This window comes from Pan troglodytes, chromosome 11 (assembly GCF_028858775.2).
Source record: "Pan troglodytes isolate AG18354 chromosome 11, NHGRI_mPanTro3-v2.0_pri, whole genome shotgun sequence".
Taxonomy (NCBI): Eukaryota; Metazoa; Chordata; class Mammalia; order Primates; family Hominidae; genus Pan; species Pan troglodytes.
The window spans coordinates 40,499,533-40,521,886 of record NC_072409.2 but is presented as its reverse complement, the minus strand read 5'-3'; the positions used below and the strand labels follow the sequence as shown (position 1 = coordinate 40,521,886).

General features: G+C 41.4%; 1 protein-coding gene across 2 annotated transcripts in view; it reads left to right on the top strand.

Annotated features, from left to right (window-relative positions):
- The window catches only part of ANP32B (acidic nuclear phosphoprotein 32 family member B), a 32,812-nt gene that overhangs the window by 8,076 nt on the left and 2,382 nt on the right, over window positions 1–22,354 (top strand). The window contains exons 2-6 of one of the 2 annotated variants that reach the window (XM_001156957.5): window positions 3,909–4,058; window positions 7,829–7,951; window positions 13,883–14,072; window positions 20,196–20,314; window positions 21,348–21,399. In XM_001156957.5, coding sequence (XP_001156957.1) covers window positions 3,909–4,058; window positions 7,829–7,951; window positions 13,883–14,072; window positions 20,196–20,314; window positions 21,348–21,399 — 634 coding nt within the window. Of the gene's footprint in view, window positions 1–3,908; window positions 4,059–7,828; window positions 7,952–13,882; window positions 14,073–16,443; window positions 16,762–20,195; window positions 20,315–21,347; window positions 21,400–22,354 lie in introns of those variants that run through there. The other variant, XM_016961304.4, reaches the window with a different exon arrangement.

Sequence of the window (22,354 nt, the reverse complement as noted above, 5' to 3'; positions counted from 1 at the left end):
GTCCATCCTAGCCATCTCTCTTGAAGGAGCTGTCCCTCCTCCAACAAGAGTAGAATGATACCTCATTTTTAATATGCACTTTTACTGCTTACAGTTGAACCTTTTTTTTTTTTTTTTTGAGACATAATCTTGCTCTGGTGCCCAGGCTGGAGTGTGGTGGCGCAATCTTGGCTCACTGCAACCCTCCGCCTCGCGGGTTCAAGCATTCTCCTGCCTCATCCTCCCGAGTAGCTGGGACTACAGGTGCACACCACCATGCCCGGCACATTTTTTTGTATTTTTAGTAGAGATGGGGTTTCGCCAGGTTGGCCAGGCTGGTCTCAAACTCCTGACCTCAGGTGATTTGCCCGCCTCAGCCTCCCAAAGTGTTGGGATTATAGACGTGAGCCACCGTGCCCAGCCAAACTTTTTTTTTTTTAACTGGGTCTCTGTGGCCCAAGCTGGAGCATAGTGGCATGATAATGGCTCACTGCAACCTGGACCTCCTGGGCTCAAGTGATCCTCCTGCATCAGCCTCTCAAGTAGCTCGGACCACAGGCATGCACCACCATGCCCAGCTAATTATTTATTTTTTGTAGAGACAGGGTCTCCCTATGTTGCCCAGGTGACTCTTGGACTCCTGGGCTCAGGTGGTCCTCCCACTTCTGCCTCCCAAAATACTGGGATTGTAGGCACTAGCCACTGCACCTGGCCTTGAACAGTTTTTTTTAGTGTTGGCTATTTGTGTCTTTTAGAGTTTGTCTGTCCTTCGTTAGTGTTTCTGCTGGGGTATTTATTTTTTCCTCACTTAGGGTAAAAAAAATAGAAGATATCCTCAAGAACAAGATAAATGCAAATAGCCAGAATTTCCGTAATCGAGAGGTTACAAAAAGTAACAGTCAAATCAGAAAAAAATTCTGTGGCAGTTAAAATGAACTACTCATTTAAAAGAGAAGTTGACATTTTAAATAAAGAACTCTTAACATCTGATAACACACTCAGATGTTTGTATTCTTTCACTTAGCAATGGATTCTGAAAACACAGTCCTAAATACAGAAGACATTTTAAGTAAAGATATGGCATTATTTATAGTAGGGAAAATTGAGCACAAATGTTCAACACGAAGGATTGTAAAGTGATTTATAATATATCCACACACTGTGATTTCTTAAAAAATACTCTGTGATCAGAAAGTTGGTCCCTTTTATGTCCAGGTTTTCATCTTAGTCCCCCACAATTGTGACACAAACCTCTGTACAATATTGCTGACAAACCTGTGACCATTTTTTTCCTCATTCCGCGTTATGTAGGCTCTTACACAGTGATATAGTGGTAACCAGAATATACATGATCCTGTCATCATGAAGCTTAGTCTAGCAGTGACTTTTTTTTTTCTTTTTCTTTTTGAGATGGAGTCTCCTTTTTCACCGAGGCTGGGGTGCAGTGGCACATTCTCAGCTCACTGCAACTTCTGCCTCCCAGGTTCAAGCAATTCTCCTGCCTCAGCCTCCCAAGTTGCTGGGATTACAGGCACACGCCACCATGCCTGGCTTATTTTTGTATTTTTAGTAGAGATGGGGTTTCACTGTGTTGGCCAGGCTGTCTTGAACTCCTGACCTTAGATGATCCGCCCGCCTTGACCTCCCAGGAGTGTTGGGATTACAGGCATGAGCCACCACGCCCAGCCAGCAAAAACATTTTTTAACCTGCATTTGAGTCCTGTGGTACTTTCTGATAACGCCTTGCAGTGGTTCAAGTGGAATTTTGCAAGTTGAAAGAAATGTCTTTAAGAGGTGATTTCACTCTGTGAGCTGAGAGGCAGTGTGGCTAACTCTTAATTCTTCTTCACTTCACTTTTGGCATATTGGTGTATTTTGTATAACGTTTTTGGATTATTTTGGATAGAATTATAGAAACTCTCCCAAGCTAAATGGGAACATTTTAATTGTATTGCAGTATACTGTTTACATGGGTGGGTGATGACAGTCGACCTTTTTAAAATTTTAATGGTTTGTTGGTTTTATGTTTAGTTGCTTTTTAATACAGAATAAATACATGGTTGTAAAAAACTTAGTACAGATATAAGTAAAGTAAACAGCAAAGGTCACTGACATTTCCCATTCCCTTTACCCAGAGGTTACATTCTGGGCATTTATAATGTTCCAAGCCCTAGTCTCTACAACTTCATGAGGTAGGTACTATTATCTCCACTTTATGGGAAACTGAGGCACAGAGAAGTTAAGTGACTCGCACAAGGTCGCACAAGTTCTGAGTGGCAGAGGTGAACCAGGATTCAACCCCCGGCATATGTCTCCAGAGCCCAGCTTTTGTCAGAGTTGACCTATTAAGTTTTCAGATGTGCCCATTTCTTATCAGAAAAGGGAAGAATGGCAGAGATACCTAAAGAAAAGTGGAAGGAAGGAAGAAGTAAGTGGATGTAAAGAGTAAAAAGGATGCCTGGCTTCTGAAGAGGAAGTAGACAGGGTAATGAGAAGCGGTTAGGCACTTACTATGTTGTGGGTATTGCTGACTTGAAATCTGTTTCCTTCTCTGTAAATGGGGGAAGGAGAGTGGTGGTAAAAAGAATAAATGATTAAGTACTCTATAATTGATAGCAATTACTAGAGTAGCATCATTGGATTTTGTATGAGAGGATGAGGACACTGTTAATAGCTCCTATTCTCTTTTCAGACTGTCAGCATCTCCCTACCGTATACATGCTTGATTAATGCTATTAAATATGGTAGGTTCACTAAAAGAATGCCTTTGTTGGTGCAGTTAAAACGGTAATTTGCATCACCGTGAGTAGATCAAAGTGAGCTAAAAAGTTGCAAGTTTCAGGATGATCATAGAGCAAGAATGGCAATATGGATTATTGTGGTGGATCTGCATGTAGACTATTAAGTAATCAATATTCAAAAGTTCAAATCATCAGATGTGATACTGTTTTTGAGATGGAGTCTCACTCTGTTGCCCAGGCTGGAGTGCAATGGCGAAATCTCGGCTAACTGCCACCTCCACCTCCCAGGTTCAAGCGACTCTCCAGCCTTAGCCTCCCAAGTAGCTGGGATTACAGGCACTCGCCATCTTGCCTGGCTAATTTTTGTATTTTTGTAGAGGGGGTTTCACCTTGTTGGCCAGACTGGTCTTGAACCCCAGACCTCAGGTGATCTGCCCACTTCAGCCTCCCAAAGTGCTGGGATTACAGGCGTCAGCCACTGCGCCCAGCCAGATGTGATACTCTTGGATGGACTTAAATTCTGAAAAAGAGACTGTGTAGCCTGAAAATGCAATTTAATTTATTATCTAGCAGTTCTCTGCTAGAAACATCTTTCTCAAGTGCAACCCAGATTGATCTTTGTTTTGAATTAAGGACTCTTGCATCCTGATTTTTTTCCCCAGTGTCAAGATAATCTTGGCAAAGATTACTAAAACCAGAGTTGGAAAGTGCGTTGGTGCAGAAACCTCTAGCCAGAATCTCTTAGTGGTCTTGATAGGAAACATAAAGCTTTCCTCTTTTCCAGGGGTCATCTTCTGGGCCTTAAGGTAGACCCAGCCTAAAGAGTGTCTTCATTCTGCATTTGTATTTAGATAAAAGCTGCCCTTTGGGGAACAGGCTGGAGAAAAGAAATAAGGGGAATACGCTTACTTCACTTATATCTTAAAAAGTATAGTTTCTGTTTCTGGAAAAACAAAGAGCGTAAGTGTTTATACCCATGGAATAATATTCCATCTTTGAACCTGTCAGTATATTGTTACTGAAGGCTTAATCAGTTCTTATCTTTTTATAACTATGATCTAGGTCTAAGTAAGAGGCTGCCTGTATATATGGGTGTTTTTGCAGGATATTTATGGTAGAAGTTTCTGCATTGTTGTTTGTTTTCAATGTGTTTTTGAGAGCTTATCCTTTTTTCTTTGTCATCCACAGGTTCGAGAACTTGTCTTGGACAATTGCAAATCAAATGATGGAAAAATTGAGGGCTTAACAGCTGAATTTGTGAACTTAGAGTTCCTCAGTTTAATAAATGTAGGCTTGATCTCAGTTTCAAATCTCCCCAAGCTGCCTAAATTGAAAAAGGTAAGTGCTTTTTCTTTAACAGTAAAAGAGAACGATCCTGGGAAGGGAAAATGTATGATTTTACCTGTAAGGAAGCACTTAGTGTAGCAGAAAGCACATGGCCTTTGGAACTGGGCAGATATGGGATTGAATTCTAGCCCTAGCATTTCCTTGATGGGCAAACTTCTGCAGGTTACTTAATCTCTCTAAGGCCCAATTTCCTCACCTGTAAACTGGTGGTATTACTTGACCTTGCAGAATTGCTGTGAAGTTTGGAAATAATGCATGTTGGGTGCTCAATAAGTAGTAGTTAGGAAGAATAATTACTGTGTTGAGTAATTTATTTGTTAATTGTTATAAAACCATTTCTCTATCCTTTCGGAAAAAGGGACCAAATGCAACATAAAAATGTTTTCTCTTGTCACTGCACATTTAACTGTCACAGAGTCCCAGAATGTCAGAACTGGAAGAAACTTTGCTCCTCTAACCCAACCCCTTATTTTATAGGCACAGCAATAGTCCCAGGAAAGTGTAGTAATTTGCCTAAAGCCACCCACAGAAGTGGTTAGTACTAGAGCCAAAACTAGAACCCGTATCTCCTAACCCCATACCCTTCCCATTATATAGGAAAAGATATGTGGTTATATAAGTCTTGCAGAATTCTCTGCCATTTCAATATTCGCTTTACTAGGAAAGTTAAGTTGTACCTTTATTTAAACTAAGGCACACGTAGAAGGAAACTAATCAAACTTGGGCAAAGGTAGGTTGTGCCTAGAGCTTGCTTGAGTTCTGAGTGGGACAGTTAGTTTTTTGGTATTGGGGTTTGTTTGTTTGTGGTTTTACAGCGGGTGGAGTGGGTTAAGTATAATACATGAGGCCAGTCATGGTGGCTCACGTCTGTAATCCCAACACTTTGGGAAGCCAAGGTGGGAGGATCACGTGAGGTCAGGAGTTCGAGACCAGCCTGGCCAACATGACAAAACCCCATCTCTACTAAAAATACAAAAAAATCAGCTGGGCACGGTGGCACGCACCTGTAGTCCCAGCTAGTCCGGAGGCTGAGGCACAAGAATTGCTTGAACCCAGGCGGTGGCTGAGGTTGTAGTGAGCCAAAATCACACCGCTGCATTCCAGCCTGGGTGACAGAGCAAGACTCTGTCTCGATTTAAAAAAAAAAAAAAAAAAAGTATAATACATGAATTAAAAACTGGAAGTATTTTTTGTTTTGCTTTCTTTATTTGCCTTGTTTAGGTAATATTAATAAATGCTCAAGCAGTCTTCGTGAGTTTCAGGTGACCGTTTCTGATGAGAAAGAAATTTCCCCTTCTAAGTATACTAGAGGTTCAAGTATAATTCTTTTATATTTGCATGGGTTATCAGTGACATTGGAAGCTCTGATTAGCCCAGTTAAACATAGTATAGCTTTTTAGCATCTATTTACATAAACTTGATGCTAGCAGATCCTTAGTGTGTGTTTTGTGTTGTTTTCCTAGCATTCTGATTTATTTTCCCGAATTACTATTGGTCTCTGTACTCTCAGACTTATTCAGAAATTCAGCCTATCAGTGACCGTTTTTATAGGGACTTTAATAAACCTTTCAGAATTCTGAATAGAGCTTGTTTGAGTTCTGAGAAGGACAGGGTTTTTGTTTTTGTTGGTTTTGGGTGGGAGGGCACGTTAAGTACACAAATTAAAAACTTTTAACATTTAAAACATTAATCACTTCCCTTATAGGGCTAATGAGAGGGAATCATACTTAAAGGCAGGTTGAGTGTACTCATGATTGATAAGAACTTTATTTTCTTCCTATTCCAGAACACAAATTGGTTTTGTTTTGTTTTGTTTTTGAGATGGAGTTTAATTCTTGTTGCCCAGGTTGGAGTGCAGTGGTGCCATCTCGGCTCACTGCAACCCCCGCCTCCCAGGTTCAAGCGATTCTCCTGCCACAGCCTCCTGAGTAGCTGGGATTACAGACATGCACCACCACGCCTGGCTACTTTTTGTATTTTTTTTTGTAGAGATGGGGGTTTCACCATATTGGTCAGGCTGGTTTCGAACTCCTGACCTCAGGTGATCAGCCCATCTCGGCCTCTCAAAGTACTGGGATTACAGGTGTGAGCCACCGTGCCCGGCCCACAAATTGTTTTTAACAAGAAATAAGTACTGAAAAAAAATTGATGTGTAAATGTCACAAATTTTCTAAATTTACACATCTATTTCATTTCAAAATAAATATGCTAATAAATGTTTTGGTAGACTGCCTTGTTTTGGTAGATTGCCTTGTTATTCCTACTCCCTAAGATACACATGTTGAAAGGATGTGGATGTTACATGTGTATGTGATATTCTAACCACAGGGTCTAAAACATGGGTCAAGAAAAGTTATCTCTGTTTTTATTTTGATTTACTAAAATCACCAATAAAGCTAACACTTGACTCTATTGATTATGGGCTTATGTTTTTAAACCTAGACCATGACTATTTCACTGAAATATCCCATTGAAAGGAAAAAATGTTTTGAAATGTTACATTTTCTTCTTCTGAAATATTTAATAACACCTTAAGCAGCTGACCTGTTTTTTTAACTGTTTTTCAGCAAATATTTACATTTTTAAAAGTTACTCTACTCTGCATCATATAGTACATTTTATTGCATGGCAAAAACTTCATTACATGAAGCTTTCATGCTATTCTAGGTACGTAGCATAATAATGAGGACATGGATATTTATGAAGCCAGCCTGCCTGGCTTCAAATCATAGGCCCACTACAGTAACAGCTGGGCGATGTTGGGAAAGTTTATTTTCCTCATCTGTAAACAGGAGTGGTAATTCTGCCTACCCCATAGAGTTCTTGTGAGATCAGATGAGTTAAGGTATTTCTAGTGCTTTGAGCAGTGCCTGGCATTTAAATACTACGTAAGGGTTAAAGTTACTATTGTTGTTGGCACTTTAGAATAGAGAATCAGAACCAGCTGTGTAGCCGAGTTTTCTTGTCTGCAAAAGGAAGAGCTTGAATTAGATGTTCTTCACAATGCTTTCCAGGCTCCAATTCCTCCTACTCTAAGATTCTAATATTCCTTGGTGAAGGCTCATTCCCTCATTGGCGCATTACTTGCCTGTGCTACTTGACCTGCAGCTTAGAAATTAGAGTAGGTTCTAATAAAGGCTAGTGCCAGGTTTATGCAAGATGTGGCCTCCAGGGGGCTGGTTTCATAAACCTGAGGCTGTTGACCTACTCCCTTTCCTGAGGTTATGAAGCTTCTTTATGGGCTTACTTGTAGGGCCCGTTCCTCTCTTGTAGCTTTCAGAGCAACATTCCCTGGTGGCCTCCAGGTGTAGAACTCTACAGTGTATGTCAGTATTGTCCAGAAATTAGGTTTCAAGTGGGCATTGCAAGCTTTGAAGGCACACAAAATAAGCTGCTCAGAATGCACAGACTATTAAACCATTTACCCTTTCTGGCAGGTATAGGGTATTACAACTTGTCAAAGGATTCTAATTGGTTTTGACCCACTTTTTAAGTTAGAAAATTTATTCGCTGATGTTAGAGACCAGTTCTTGAGTAAGCTGTTATTAGCATCTGATTAGGAAAACACAATACTTCTGACCTTACCTTCTCCTGTTAATTATTTGGATTTAAACAAAATGAACATGCATGCCCTAATAGAAATAGGGGTCATTTGATCTTGATAAATCTTTGAGAACTGTATTTGTTACTTACAATACCTTAAATGATTTCTGTTTCTCTGTGTGTATTTGTGTTTGTGCTGTGTCCATTTTCTCTTGCAGCTTGAACTCAGTGAAAATAGAATCTTTGGAGGTCTGGACATGTTAGCTGAAAAACTTCCAAATCTCACACATCTAAACTTAAGTGGAAATAAACTGAAAGATATCAGCACCTTGGAACCTTTGGTAAGTAACTGAGAATTTGGAAACTGGAACTTACTGGTCATTTTCATTTTCATATTTCTTTATAGTGGGGGAAATTACTGGCAATAATAATTGGTTGAGAAAGTGGTGGCTTTTTACTTTTTATATAAGTCCCAATTTTAAAGATCAGGGCCTCTCTAATTAGATGTATTTCTGTGGCTTTGCTCTCTCCCTGCCTGATATTGTGGTGGCATCCTTCAGAAGAGAATTTTTGGGGGTATTTTGTTTTGGATCCACTTTTGAAATTCATGTATTGACTATATAGCCTTAAACATGTTCTTAACAATTTTTTTCTTCAGACTGGCCAAGCCATTATGTACTTTTACACTTTAACAGAAAAGGCTATTTATGTTGTGTGGCATACCTGAATTGTAGATGGAACAAAGACAGCTCCATTTTAAGCTTTAGGTCGTGTGATTCATGATCTTGTGTTCTAGCTGGATTACAGTTGCCTAGAGTTTTGCATGGAAATGCCAAGATCCTCCTCAGTCTTACATATTGGGATAAGATATGAAAAGCTAAGTTTCAGTGCCACTTGGGTTGTAGACTTGATGTGTGACCTTGGGCAAACTGCTTCTTCTCTCTGGGCCTCAGTTTCCTCACTTATAGCAGGGAGGATAATAATCCCTGCCTTACTTACCTCACTTAGGAGTTCTGAGAATAAGATAATGTACTTACTTTGCTTTGTAAGTTAATGTACTTATTTTGCTTTTTGTCCAGTTTGTGTAAGTTGTAGTGGCCAGAAAAGGGCTTCCAGAGGCAGGACTGGAGGCAGGGGGCTTAATGCAGTTTGTAGGGCAGCCCCACAGGCTGTGCTATTTGGAAGAGGGTTATTTAGCATATAGGAGGTGTCTTTGAGAATCCAGAACAGACACTAGAGGGTAAGACATTTCTTCTCTGTTGTCTCTATTCTGATGTCAGAGTATATTAAAATAAGTGGATTTCACATCACTTGTATAGAATGCTCTGTTGATACTTCAGGGGAAGACAGTTAAATTGTAGCTTCTTTTAATGAAGAGGACTTCCTGTCAAGAGTTAGAAGATCTTTTCCTTCCTAAACAATTATTGAGACTGCTGCAATACAGATTTAATTACCTTTTACTGAATCTCTTTGTGCGTGTGTATATGTATTCTTTTAGAGAGGTCTCACTATGTTAGGCCAGGCTGGTCTTGAACTCCTGCCCTCAAGTGATCCTTCCATCTCGACCTCCCAAAGTGTTTGGGACTACAGGCCTGAGCCACCATGTCCGGCTGAGTCTCTTTATTTTTACATTTCATTAAGTTGTCCATATTTAAGAGCTTATTTCTCATAAATGTGATGCCTCACCAGTGCTCCATGCATTTTGCCCTTTTTCCTATTACAGGTATACCCAGATACTCGGGCTCTTACTAGTTTTATTCGTTTCCTTCAAACCAACCCCCATTTCCAGTATTTAAGCCGACATTTACTGACTTTTGCTGCATCCAAGGACATGAACATTTGCCCACTGTATCCTTAAGTAACCCAGAGAAGAGAGAATGACTGTCCTCTTTTTAGAGATGAGGAAGCTGAGTTTAGAGAATGTAGATAATTGCTCAGGAGAAATGGCAGAGTAGGGATTCAAATCTAAGTCTAGGCTGGGCACGGTGGTTCACGCCTGTAATCCCAGCACTTTGGGAGGCCGAGGCGGGCAGATCACTTGAGGTCAGGAGTTTGAGACCAGCCTGGCCAACGTGGTGAAACCCCATCTCTACTAAAAATACAAAAAAGTACCCAGGCGTGGTGGCAGGCGCCTATAATTCCAGCTACTTGGGAGGCTGAGGCAAGAGAATCACTTGAACCCAGGAAGCAAAGGTTGCAGTGAGCTGAGATCATGCCTCTGCACTCCAGCCTGGGTGACAGAACAAGACTCCATCTCAAAAAAAAAAAAAAAAATTCGAAGTGTGCTGTGTTTTCCATAGCCCTTGGGACCTCTTCTTCTCTTTCCACCTGTAAATTTATTTCATGCCCAAATTTCCTTAAGCTGGGAATTCCAACAGGAGCACCAAATTTTAACTGCTGATGCTTTCCCGTTCACATGGGCTACACTAAGCCTTTGTTTATTGGTTAGTGACAGACATACTAATCCTAGGTTGTGAGCCTAAGAAACCCTTCTCCCCGCCACCCCCTTTTTTTTTTCTGGTTTAATTTTTTTTTTTTTTTTTTAGACGGAGTCTCGCTCTGTCACCCAGGCTGGAGTGCAGTGGCGCCATCTCGGCTCATTGCAAGCTCCGCCTTCTGGGTTCACGCCATTCTCCTGCCTCAGCCTCCCAAGTAGCTGGGACTACAGGCACCTGCCACCATGCCTGGCTAAGTTTTTTGTATTTTTAGTAGAGATGGGGTTTCACTGTGTTTGCCAGGATGGTCTCGATCTCCTGAGCTCGTGATCCGCCTGCCTCAGCCTCCCAAAGCGCTGGGATTACAGGCGTGAGCCACCATGCCTGGCCTTCTCATTTAATTTTTAAAGAACAGAGTAGCAGGCAGTACCTTTTCACTGTTGGCCAGTTGATGACTGGCCATTACCTAGTTCTCGTGGCAGCCTGAATCCTCTGATTATCAGAAGCCTTTTTTAGTGTTGTAGCACACAGCAATGGAGCAGAAGCAAATACTGTGTGGGAGTTGTTTGCTTGAGTTTTTTCCTGATCTGGTCAGTAATGTATGAGAGAACCCTCTGGTGGCTGTGAAAGTCTCAGTCCCCCAGGATAGTGAAGGATGAAAAGTAATCTTCGTTGTGTTCACCATTTTTAGAGGATCTGCTATACCCATACACTTACTGGGTGCTTTATGCATGTTTTATTAGTAATTGTCAAAAAAAAACACTTCGATACAAAGTGGATAGAAATAGCATGGCCCTTGTTTTATATTGAGGAAGCTAAGGCTTGGGTGAGGCTGAATCCCTTGTCCAGAGTCACACACCCTGTGGCAGAGCCACAGGGCTACACACCAGAGCTATTTCGAAAAGCCTGGGGTCCCGCCATTCTGCTATACTTGGCACTCAGATTCCTGGCGGTGCTAGCTTGGTCTCCTGAAGTTCTAACTTGGAATTAAGTAAATCTGTAGGAGAAGGTGAAGGGGGGAAGAGTTGGGTCCATTTTGACTTCTGGCAGTATTCTTCAGTGGGGAAAAACACCATCCTCATCCTCATTAACCACATACATTTTGAACACCGTCTACTTTGAGCCCAGTTCTTATAGTCAATGCAATGATTGTGAATGCCTCTGCTTGCTACAGGGACATTAATCGAGAGACAAAGAAGGCATCAATTCAAACTTCCTTGGACACCTTTTTTAAGAGACCTGGGCCATCCAAACCATCCCCCAAAGCCCTTCTAAATTCTAAGAAGGCAAGCAAAATTATTGTTAATAAAATGTTTAATGTTTATTATGGCTAGCCTATTAGCTTACATCAAATTTCTGGTATGGTAGAGTTGTAATTTTTTTTTATCAGTATTTACACATTACATTGGGATCCTGAATAATCTGTGTGTAGTGTATTTTGTGCCTATTGGGCCTTAAAGCACAATTTTACTACTTTCAGCAGTTCCAGATTACTACAGTTATTTGGGATTTTTGTTGTCTTCTTGCTTTCATTTCATTTTTCAAACTACTGATTGGCATGTCCAAATTGTTTGAGAAGGGGTGCTTTGCCAGGAAGTAGCCAAAAATCTCACATAATTGTACAGTTTCAGAAACAGGAGAGCCTTGGAGGCCCTGTGTACTGGAAGAGTCAATGAAACTAGATAGAGAAAGGGCTTTTGGTATTAAAAAGCATTAGATAAATATCAGAGGTTGTATGTGTTTTTGTGCACCTATTTCTAGGAAATAATTCTAAAATATAAATGGCTCATTCCTTTAAGTGGAGAATTTTTAGAGTGAACCTTTTTGGAAAAGCTGCCTAAAGCTGACTCTAGCTGGCATCGAGTCAGCCTTTGTGAAGAGAAAGCCGGTATGCTAGCTAGCCATCTGGGGTGGCATTGCAGCATTTTTTTCCTCTTTGGCAAGAAGTCATACCTGGGCTTCTGGAAGTCAGGGCCTGACTGGAAGGGAAGCTAATCTGAAAATTACATGATACAAAAGCAGCTCTATGACCAGAAGGGCTGGGGACAGCTTTCTTAAAACGTCAAGGAACTGACTATATAAGCACATTGTTTGATCCACAGACTCTTGGATCATTGTACCATTTGTGTTTTGAGGGGTGCAACGTTTTCCTGTTGCTGTAACCCTGCTGTGTGTTCCCTGCATGAATAAAACAAGTGTGGGAGCCTCTTTCTTCATCAAGAGGATGAAGTTCTTCATGTGCAGGGGTCAGTAGCCCTTTTCTCTAAGGGCCAAATAGTAGGTTCATTTGGCTTTGTAGCCTATTTATATAGTCTCTGTCACAACTAGTCTGCTTGGCCATTTTAGTACATAAGGAGCCATACATAAATAAATGAGTGTGACTGTGTTCCAATAGAGCTTATTTTACAAAAACAAGTGGTGGGCCAGAATTGGCCACTGGACCACCGGTTCCCAACCCCTGCTCTAGAGCCTTGAGGCAGATTTTCACACCATTTTATATCTCCTCAGAACTACATAGATACCTTGAGTTCTGAAAATAAGGTTTTGTTTTGTCTGCATTTCTTCTCAGGTCCTTGTGAGTGTTGTAACAGCTTTCCTAATAAAGCAGCAAAACCTGTTAAGCATCAACATTTATTTTTTTAGAAATTATTTTATGTGGAGGTCCTCTTAAAGTTTGTTTGGGTGTTTTTAGTACTATCTTCTTAGAGAATACCGAAGTTTTTCTCTTGATTCAGAACCATTAAAGGTTGTGTTTATGAAGCTATCCAGATATATGTAGTTATTGCCCCTATTCTGAAAGGCACCAGGCTATGTGCTACTTCACATTGGATTTGCCTTTCATAGGCTGCTCCCTCTCCTATCTACAAGGGTCTGCTGTCACTTCCTGTTGCTGTCTCCTGACTTGCCTATAGTGTAGTACCTCTGCCCTCTCAATCTCTTAATTTACCCTTAATCAAAACTTAATAGACCTGGGATTGAAATACTAGTACACTGATATAATAACAAATGAAGATCTGAGTAAATACATAGACATTTTCCAGTGCACTTTGACTACTCAGAAAACTTGACTTGGGCCAACTTTTTATAGCTTAACTGTTTTTAGATAGATGAAACTGATGGTTCCAAAGAAATGAGGTATTGCAACAAAATTTCAAGGTATGGTAAATAAAATCAGAAGAACTTTACATCATAAAAGTCTGGTAACATGTCAGTCTTTTCCCCAAATACTAAAAAAGAAGAGTGCAATGTTTCTCCGTATTTCTGAAGTTTCAACTCTGCGCCCCTCTGCTTTTTCCTCAGCCCATATTGACTCCCGTCTTCCCTGAAAGTAGCTGCATTGCCACACTTTATATTTTATTATATTTCATCCTCTAGTGTTTCATGTCTGTGCCCTAAGATTGTGTTATAAATCTCTGAATTTTTCCCTATACTGCCACCCTAGAACATTAAAGACCGCTTGATACCCAGGAAGTTCTTAATGGCCATTTGATTACTCAAATGTTAACATTTGTTTCAGCTAAATTTATTAAACTGTTTGTCTCATACTGTGAAAATACCTGGATTTAATAAAAATTATTTTCAATTTATATTTCTTTAGACTACTATGCTGCCAGAAAAACACATAGTTCTCTGGGAGAGTAGATAAAGGAAGAGAGGGACTAAAGTCTAGTAACCTAATATAAAGGTTGCAAAAGACTTGATGTATTTTTCTATATATGAGGCTGAGTGGGTAGTGGAAATTGAATATAGAGCCTAGAATTTTACCTCTTCAAGAGATGGATTTGTTACTTATATTCCTTTGGTTTAGGAGTTGTGGTTTTTGATCCTTTTCTTCAGAAAAAGTTAGAATGTCTGAAAAGCCTGGACCTCTTTAACTGTGAGGTTACCAACCTGAATGACTACCGAGAGAGTGTCTTCAAGCTCCTGCCCCAGCTTACCTACTTGGATGGCTATGACCGAGAGGACCAGGAAGCACCTGACTCAGATGCCGAGGTGGATGGTGTGGATGAAGAGGAGGAGGACGAAGGTGAGTAGGCTCAGCATCTGGTGAACCTGATGTCTGCCTTTCAAAGCCTCTGATAAAAGCTATTGGATGTTGGCCGGGTGCAGTGGCACACAACTGTAATCCCAGCACTTTGGGTGGCCGAGGCGGGGGGCATTGCTTGAGCCCAGGAGTTTGAGACTAGCCTGGGCAACATGGCAATACCTTGTTTCTACAGAAAATAGAAAAAAAAAAATTAGCCAGGTGTGGTGGCGCACACCTGGAGTCTTAGCTACTCAGAAGACTGGAGGCCGAGGTGGGAGGATCACTTGAACCTAGGAGTTTGAGGCTACAGTGAGCCATGATTGTTCCCCACTGCACTCCGTCTCAGAAGACAGACAGGGTGTCTCAAAAAAAAAAGCTACTAGATGTTCTTACTATTGAGGAAAATAGTGTGTGTTTGTGCGCGTGCACACGCGTGTATTTTTTGAATGTAGGCATTCCATTAAATTTATAGCTAAGGCCTATTTCATAAGCACCTGGCCTCAAGGGATCCTCCCACCTCAGCCTCCCCAAGTGGTGGGATTACAGGGATGAGACACTGAACCTGGCCCGGGAAGCATTTCCTGAAGTCTACAAGCTAAGTTAGGATGCTATGCGTGTTAAACTGTAAACCGCTTGCTCTTACAGGCTTGCCACTCTGCTGTTCTTAAGTCTTCCTACTTCAGGGGTCTTCAACCCACAGGCCACAGACTGGTACCACTCCATGACCTGTTAGAAACCAGGCCGCATGAGCAGTGAGGAAGCCTCATCTGTATTTACAGCCACTCCCCATTGCTCACATTACTGTCTGGGCTCCACCTCATGTCAGATCAATGGTGGTATTAGATTCTCATAGGAGCGAGAATCCTATTGTGAACTGCACATGTGAGGGGCTAGGTTGCGTGCTCCTTAGAAGAATCTAATGCCTGATGATCCGAGGTGGAGCTGAGGTGGTGATGGTGGAGCTGAGGTGGTGATGCTAGAGCTGAGGTGGTGATGCTAGCACTGGGGAGTGGCTGCAAATACAGATTAACATTAGCAAAGAGGTTTGACTTTACAGAGATGATAATAAATCAATTGCTTGCAGACTCATCAACCCCTATCTGTGAGTGGCAAGTGACAAGCTGCATCTGGTGGCAGGCTTTATAGTGGCAAGTGAGTTGGTGTACTTCAGTTGTACAGCTGTATCTGGTGACAGGCTTAAAGTCAGAATCTGATGCTTTTTTTAGTCAGTGCATGGCCTGCCCATTTTTTTATTTACCACTTCCATCCACACCTCTTTCCCGCACTGCGTATTTGTCTCAGTCACAGTTTTGTTAGGCCCACAAGCTAACTCTATCCAACATGAGTAAAAAACGTCGCTGGAGAGCTTCTTTGAAAAGGGGGAAAGACCCAATAATGAGACAGCAGAAGACAAGACTGCCAATGAAAAGAAAGCTTCATTGAAAAGAAAATACCAAGAGTGCTACTTAAATTACAGGTTCATTGCAACAGATGATTCACATTCTCCAAGCCCACTTTGTATAATATGTGGCAACAAGCTATCCAGCAAAGCCATGAAACCTTCAAAACCACTTCACTGGCTGGGCACAGTGGCTCATGCCTGTAATCCCAGCACTTACGGAGGCCGAGGTAGATCACCTGAGGTCAGGAGTTCAAGACCAGCCTGGCCAACATGGGGAAACCCTGGCTCTGCAAAAATACAAAAATTAACCAGGCATGGTGGTGCACACCTTTAGTCCCAGCTTCTCGGGAGGCTGAGGCATGAGAATTGCTTGAACCTGGGAGGCGGAGGTTGCAGTGAGCCGAGATTGTGCCGCTGTGCTTTAGCCTGGGCGATAGAGCAAGACTCCATCTCAAAACAAAAAAAAAACAAAAAAAAAAACTGCTTCACCACTTGGAGACCAAGCACCCTGCGTTTAAAAGACAAGCCTTTGGAGTTTTTCAAAAGAAATAAACATGAACGTGAAAAACAGAGGCAATTATTGAAAGCTCCCACTTCATCAAATGTGACTGCACTGAGAACATCTCATTCTTAGTGGCTAACTGCATTGCTAAAGCTAAGAAGCCCTTAACTAACTGCATTGCTAAAGTAAGAAGCCCTTTACTATTGAAGAGTTGATCCTGCCTGCTGCTAAGGACATTTGTCGTGAACTTTTAGGAGAGGCTGCAGTTAAGCTGCAGTTCAAAAGGTGGCACATGTTCCTCTTTGAGCTAGCACCATAACTAGATGAATTGATGACATAGTAGAGGATATTGAGGCATAGTTGTTAGAGAGGATTGATGAGTCACCATGGTACACATTGCAGGTTGACAAGTCTGCCGATGTTGACAACATGGCAACAATGCTTGTTTTTGTGCAATATATTTTCAGGAGGATGTGCATGAGACTATGTTATGTGTACTTCGTTGCCAACCAGCACCACAGCTGCAGAACTATTCAAGTCTTTTGAACGATTACATATCAGGAAAACTGAATTGGTCATTTTGTGTCGTATATGCACAGATGGAGCGGCTGCCATGGCTGGACGGCTTTCTGGTTTCACTACTCGAGTCAGAGAGGTCGCTTCTGGATGTGAGTCTATGCACTGTGTCATCCATAGAGAAATGCTGGCTAGCTGACAAATGTCACCTGAACTTAACGTTTTGCAGGATGTGATTAAAATTAACCACATTAAAGTACATGCCCTTAACCCATGTCTGTTCACGCAGTTCTGTGAGATGGATGCAGAGAATACTTCTCTTACACAGAGAAGCGAGATGGCGTTCTAAAGGTGGATCACTGGCCAGAGTTTTTGAGTTAAGAGGCCTGCTCCAGAGATTTCTCTAAGAATAACAGTCACCACTAGCAGAACATTTTAGTAACACAGAATGAGTGGTAAAACTTTTTAAGTTCAGGGGTACATGTGCACGTTTGTCGCAAAGATAAACGTGTACCATCCCATCACCTAAGTATTAAGCCCACTGTCCATTAGCTAATATTCCTGATGCTCTCCGTCCCCAGCCTCCACAGGCCCCAGTGTGTGTTGTTCCCCTCCATGTGTCCGTGTATACTCATCATTCAGCCCCCACTTACAAGTGAGAACATACGATACTTAGTTTTCTGTTCTGAGCATTGGGATTTTTGACATGTTTCAAACAGTAGGAGTGATTTTTGAAAGAGAGTGAGCCAGGGCCTTCTTTCTCACAGCTGGTGCATGATCACCTATCTCAGCTCTCAAAAGAGTTTGAGCATTACTTCCCAACCACAAAAGACCCCCGAACTGGGAAGGAATGGATCCACAACCCATTTATGAATAAGCCAGGTCAATCGACTTTGTTCATGCTTGAAGAGGATCAACTGGTTGAGATCACAAATGGCAGTGGCCTTAAAAGTATGGTTTGAGACAACTTCAAAATCTCCATATATTCTGGATTAAAGTCGAGGTGGAATATCCTGAGATTGCCAAAAAAGCACTGAAAAACCTGCTTCCATTTCCAATATCCTATCTTTGTGAAGCAAAGTTTTCTGCAGTGACAGCAACCAAAACAAGATTATGGAGTATACTGGACATAAGCAGCACACTTCGAATGTCACTGTCTCTCATTGCCCCCAGATGGGACTGTCTAGTTGCAGGGAAAACAAGCTCAGGGTTCCCATTGATTCCACATTATGATGAGTTGTATAATTATATCATTATATATTACAATGTAATAATAGAAATAAAGTGCAGAATAAACATAATGCGTTTGAATCATCCTGAAACCATCCCCCCACCCCCAGGCTGTGGAAACATTGTCTTCCACAAAACTGGTCCCTGGTGCCAAAAAGGTTGAGGACCGCTGTCCTACTGGACTACAGTCATCATCTTGGGTAGATACTTATCTCCTGATTCACAGGGCCTGACACTGAGTAGGTACTTGGTACCTGTTTGTTATTGCCAGCTATAAATAAAATAGCTTTCCCTTCCATTGACATATGACCAGAGTTTTAAAAGGTAATGATTTCAAATAACTATATGTTAGATTCCGTTTTTCATTCATAAGGGAAATAATCTCTGATCATAACATAGAATTAAAAGATGATTTTCAGTAGTTTTGGCATTTGACCCAGGATTTATACATATTTTACAGATTTACAGATTTTAAGAAATAACTAATACTTTCTACCCAAGATATTCCTCCTGATTAGTTTGTCTTTTCTTTGCATGCTGAGTTTGTTTACTCTCAGTCACTCTTAGAATAAAACGCTTCTCACGTACAGGTGGCTTAGAGCAGCAGTCTCCAACCTTTTTGGCACCAGGGACTGGTTTCATGGAAGACAGTTTTTCCACAGATGCAGGGAAGGGGTTGGGGGCAGCAGCTGAATGGTTTTGGGATGAAACTGTTCCACCTTAGATCAGGCATTAGATTCTCATAAGGAATGCACAGTCCAGATCCCTCACATGCGCAGTTCACAATAGAATTTGCACTCCTATGAGGATCTAACAGGTGATGTGACAGGAGGTGGAGTTCACGTGGTAATGGTCACTGGCCTGCTCTTCACCTCCTGCTGTGCGGCCCAGGCCACAGACCAGTACCAGTCCTGGGAGTTGGGAACCCCTGGCTTAGAGGAAGCAGAATGATTAGTTTTCACATCAGTCAGCATGAGTATCTCTTTTCTTTAAAAATTAGCACATATGACAGAAATTATCAAGAAAATAGAGGAGGAAAAGCATCAAGGAGTTTGGGTGCAGTTAATGGTATAATTCTCTGGAAGCATTTTTACAGTTTTATTTTGAAGCATATTGAGACAGGCAAAAATTAATGAGTTATAAGGTGGTAAAATGGACAGAGAATAGGACATCTCACTTATTTCCAAATGTTATGTCCCTTTGTCCCTTCTACAGTTTTTCCATTTTTCCTAAAAACCATTTGTGCTTGTTGTCTATTTAAGTTCACCTCAAACAGGAAGAACAACCCCATGTGCAAGAGCCAGTAAAGGACATTCCTTGGAAGGTGGGGGGCAGTTCCTGAGAGCAAAGATGGGTCAGCCAACAAATACTTGAGCATTTCCTATGTGCCAGGCACTGCGGAAAATAGTGGTTTTAAAAAAAAAGGAACAAAAAAACAAGGTTCCTACCCTCTTGGACCTTACAGAGAAATGGTTTTTTTTTTTTTTTTTTAAATCATAAATAGGCTAGGTATGGTGGCTCACACTTGTAATCCCAACACTTGGGGAGGGTGAGGCAGGATGATTGCTGGAATCCAGGAGTTCAAGACCAGCCTGGGCAACATAGACAAACCCTATCTGTACAGAAAAAATTGTTTTAAATTAAAAATCCTAAATAATAATTGCAAGTAAGCAAAGTGTGTTGTAATGGAGAAGCACCACATACTCATGGTGAGAGCCTATGACCTGGCATTGGGAGGTCTGGTGAGTAAGACTGCCTAAGGAAGTGATGTTGACTGAGACTCCAAGGTGGAGTCAGAGTTAGCCAAGCAAAGAGGATGGAAAGAGCATGCAGAGACCAGGAGGCAGGTGAGAGCATGGTGTGCTCTAGGACCCAGGAGAAGCAAGAACTGCCGCACTAGAGGTCCGAACAACCAGCTAGAGATGCAGGTGCCTCTCAGCCTCCTGTCCCCTGAGTCACAGGGTTATTATGGGTGTTTCTCAGGTTCCTGATTTGAGCAGCTGACTGTGACTCTGGTAATGATACCCAAGAGAAGGTACATGATTTTTTTTTTTTTTGACTTTTTACTGTCAAAAATTTCAGACAGTGACAAAGGTAAAAATAATAGCAAAATGAACCCCCATGTTCTTATCACTCAGCTTCAGCAATTATTGGTCATAGCTGATCTTATTTTATTCCTGCATACCCTTACCTTCTTCCCCACTCCATATAATTTTGAAGCAAATCTTAGCCATTGTATCATTTCATCAGCGAGAATTATAGTGTTTGTCTTATCTACCAGGACTTCTAGCTCTCTGATTTTATGGGACTCTATCGGACAAAGGGACTGAGCTGTAGCACATAGTAGAAAGAAAGTGACTGCAGTTCGTGGCCTTACAGCATTTGTTCTGTGAGCCAGCCCACAGATCCTCAACACTTTGTGCCCTGTGGAGCGTCGAGGATATTTAATGAATCCCTTTTGGACTATTTTTAGAAGGAGAAGATGAGGAAGACGAGGAGGATGAGGATGGTGAAGAAGAGGAGTTTGATGAAGAAGATGATGAAGATGAAGATGTAGAAGGGGATGAGGACGACGATGAAGTCAGTGAGGAGGTCAGTGCAGCTGTTTTCTACCCTGCTTCCTATTTGTAATTACAACAAAAGTGGGGGTTTCAAAAAGATGACAAAAGAAAAGAAAAAACACCTTTTGAAGAAATTAGTATACCTGTGAATACATTTACAATATGAATCTGGTTAATTTAGTGTTTGTCTGGCTTTAAATAACTACTAAATAGAATGCCTACTGAACTCAAACTAGTACGGTTCCTGGCTGTGCAAGGTAAGTTCTTGGCCCTCTGGGGGAAGGAATGAATTGAGTATTCAGTATGGTGAGAAAACTGGACATGTTGAGAATTGATGGTATGTCTGTTCCTTCATTGAATTGTAGGGAAGTTTATGTTTACCAAGTCTAAACTTTTTCTTGTATATTCAGTGTAATTCAGTAAATATATATCTGCTATGTTAAAGAGTTGGGAGTACAAAATGAAATGAGATTGTGGTCCTGCCCTGAAAGAGCACAGTCTGGTTTATGGAATACCCAATAATAGAGGATCCCTGAGGAAATAAATGCTATACGAGGGCAGGAGAAAACAGTGTCTTGACTTTGACCCTCAAAGAGGTTTGGGAAACAGGCAGACAACATTAGTTGTTAACAAAACGCATCCTCTTTTGTAGTATAAAAATAAGGCTTGGGGTTTGTGTGATGTCATTAGGTGTATGATTGACATTAAAGTTCTGAAAGAAGCTTTGTATATGAATGGGATATAGAAAGAAATTTTTGTCTAAATCTGTTTTGAAATTTGAGATTTTAAGATGTTTTCTTGAATTATCCAGAGTTATATACTAATTAAACATCTAGCAAATGAACTGCTTGCTTCTAAAAAAAATTTTTCTTAGAAAAATTATAAAGCTTGTTAAGGAAAATCAGTGGGTCTTGGTACATCAAAGTAGATAAAAATAACATTACAGTTTCCTGCTTGATTGATATTGTTGCATTTATTTGTACTTAGTTTGGCAGAATTTGTACTATTTGCACTTTTCAATTTGGCAGAATTAATTTAATGTTATGCTGTTTGCTATTCTTTAGGAAGAAGAATTTGGACTTGATGAAGAAGATGAAGATGAGGATGAGGATGAAGGTGGGCCTAATGCATGCATTTTGATCATTCTCAGTTAAAAATTAGAGAAAAACATCCATTATTTAGAATATGATACCACTGAGAAGAAAATAAAATACTCTTCGCTCTGGTGGTTTACACATTCACATTCTCGTTTCTATCGTCCCGTCAGTGTGTCTGTGCTGGTGCAGGCTCCCTGCTGCTACAGCAGTTACTCCTGTCTCATGGCAAGGGTCCTGTTGGTCTTCAGTCCTCATGGGGTTTTTTTTTGGGTGGTGGTGGTGGTGGTGGTGTTTTGAGATGGAATCTCGCTCTGTTGCCCAGGCTGGAGTGCAGTGGCACGATCTCGGCTCACTGCAAGTTCCGCCTCCTAGGTTCAAGCCATTCTCCTGCCTCAGCCTCCAGAGTAGCTGGGGCTACAGGCGCCTGCCACCACGCCCAGCTAATTGTTTGCATTTTTAGTAGAGACGGGGTTTCACCGTGTTAGCCAGGATGGTCTCAATCTCCTGACCTTGTGGTCCACCTGCCTCAGCCTCCCAAAGTGCTGGGATTACAGGCGTGAGCCACCACACCCGGCCTGTTGTTTTCTTGAGATGGAGTCTTGCTCTGTCGCCCAGTCTGGAGTTCACTGGTGCAATCTAAGCTCACTGCAGCCTCCACCTCCCAGGTTCAAGGGATTTTCTGCCTCAGCCTCCTCAGTAGCTGGGATTACAGGCATGCACCACCACACTTGGCTAATTTTTGTATTTTTAGTAGAGACAGGGTTTTGCCATGTTAGCCAGCCTGGTCTTGAATTCCTGGCTTCAAGTGATCCACCCACCTCGGCCTCCCAAATTACTCGGATTACAGGTGTGAGCCACCATGCCTAGCCTGTTCCCCATGTTTTAAATGTGTTTTTAGGACCAGTCATTTGGTTTACTGTCAAGTGTGAGTTTCTGTGTTTGGAGTTCTTTCATTTTTTAAAAAAAGGTTTTAA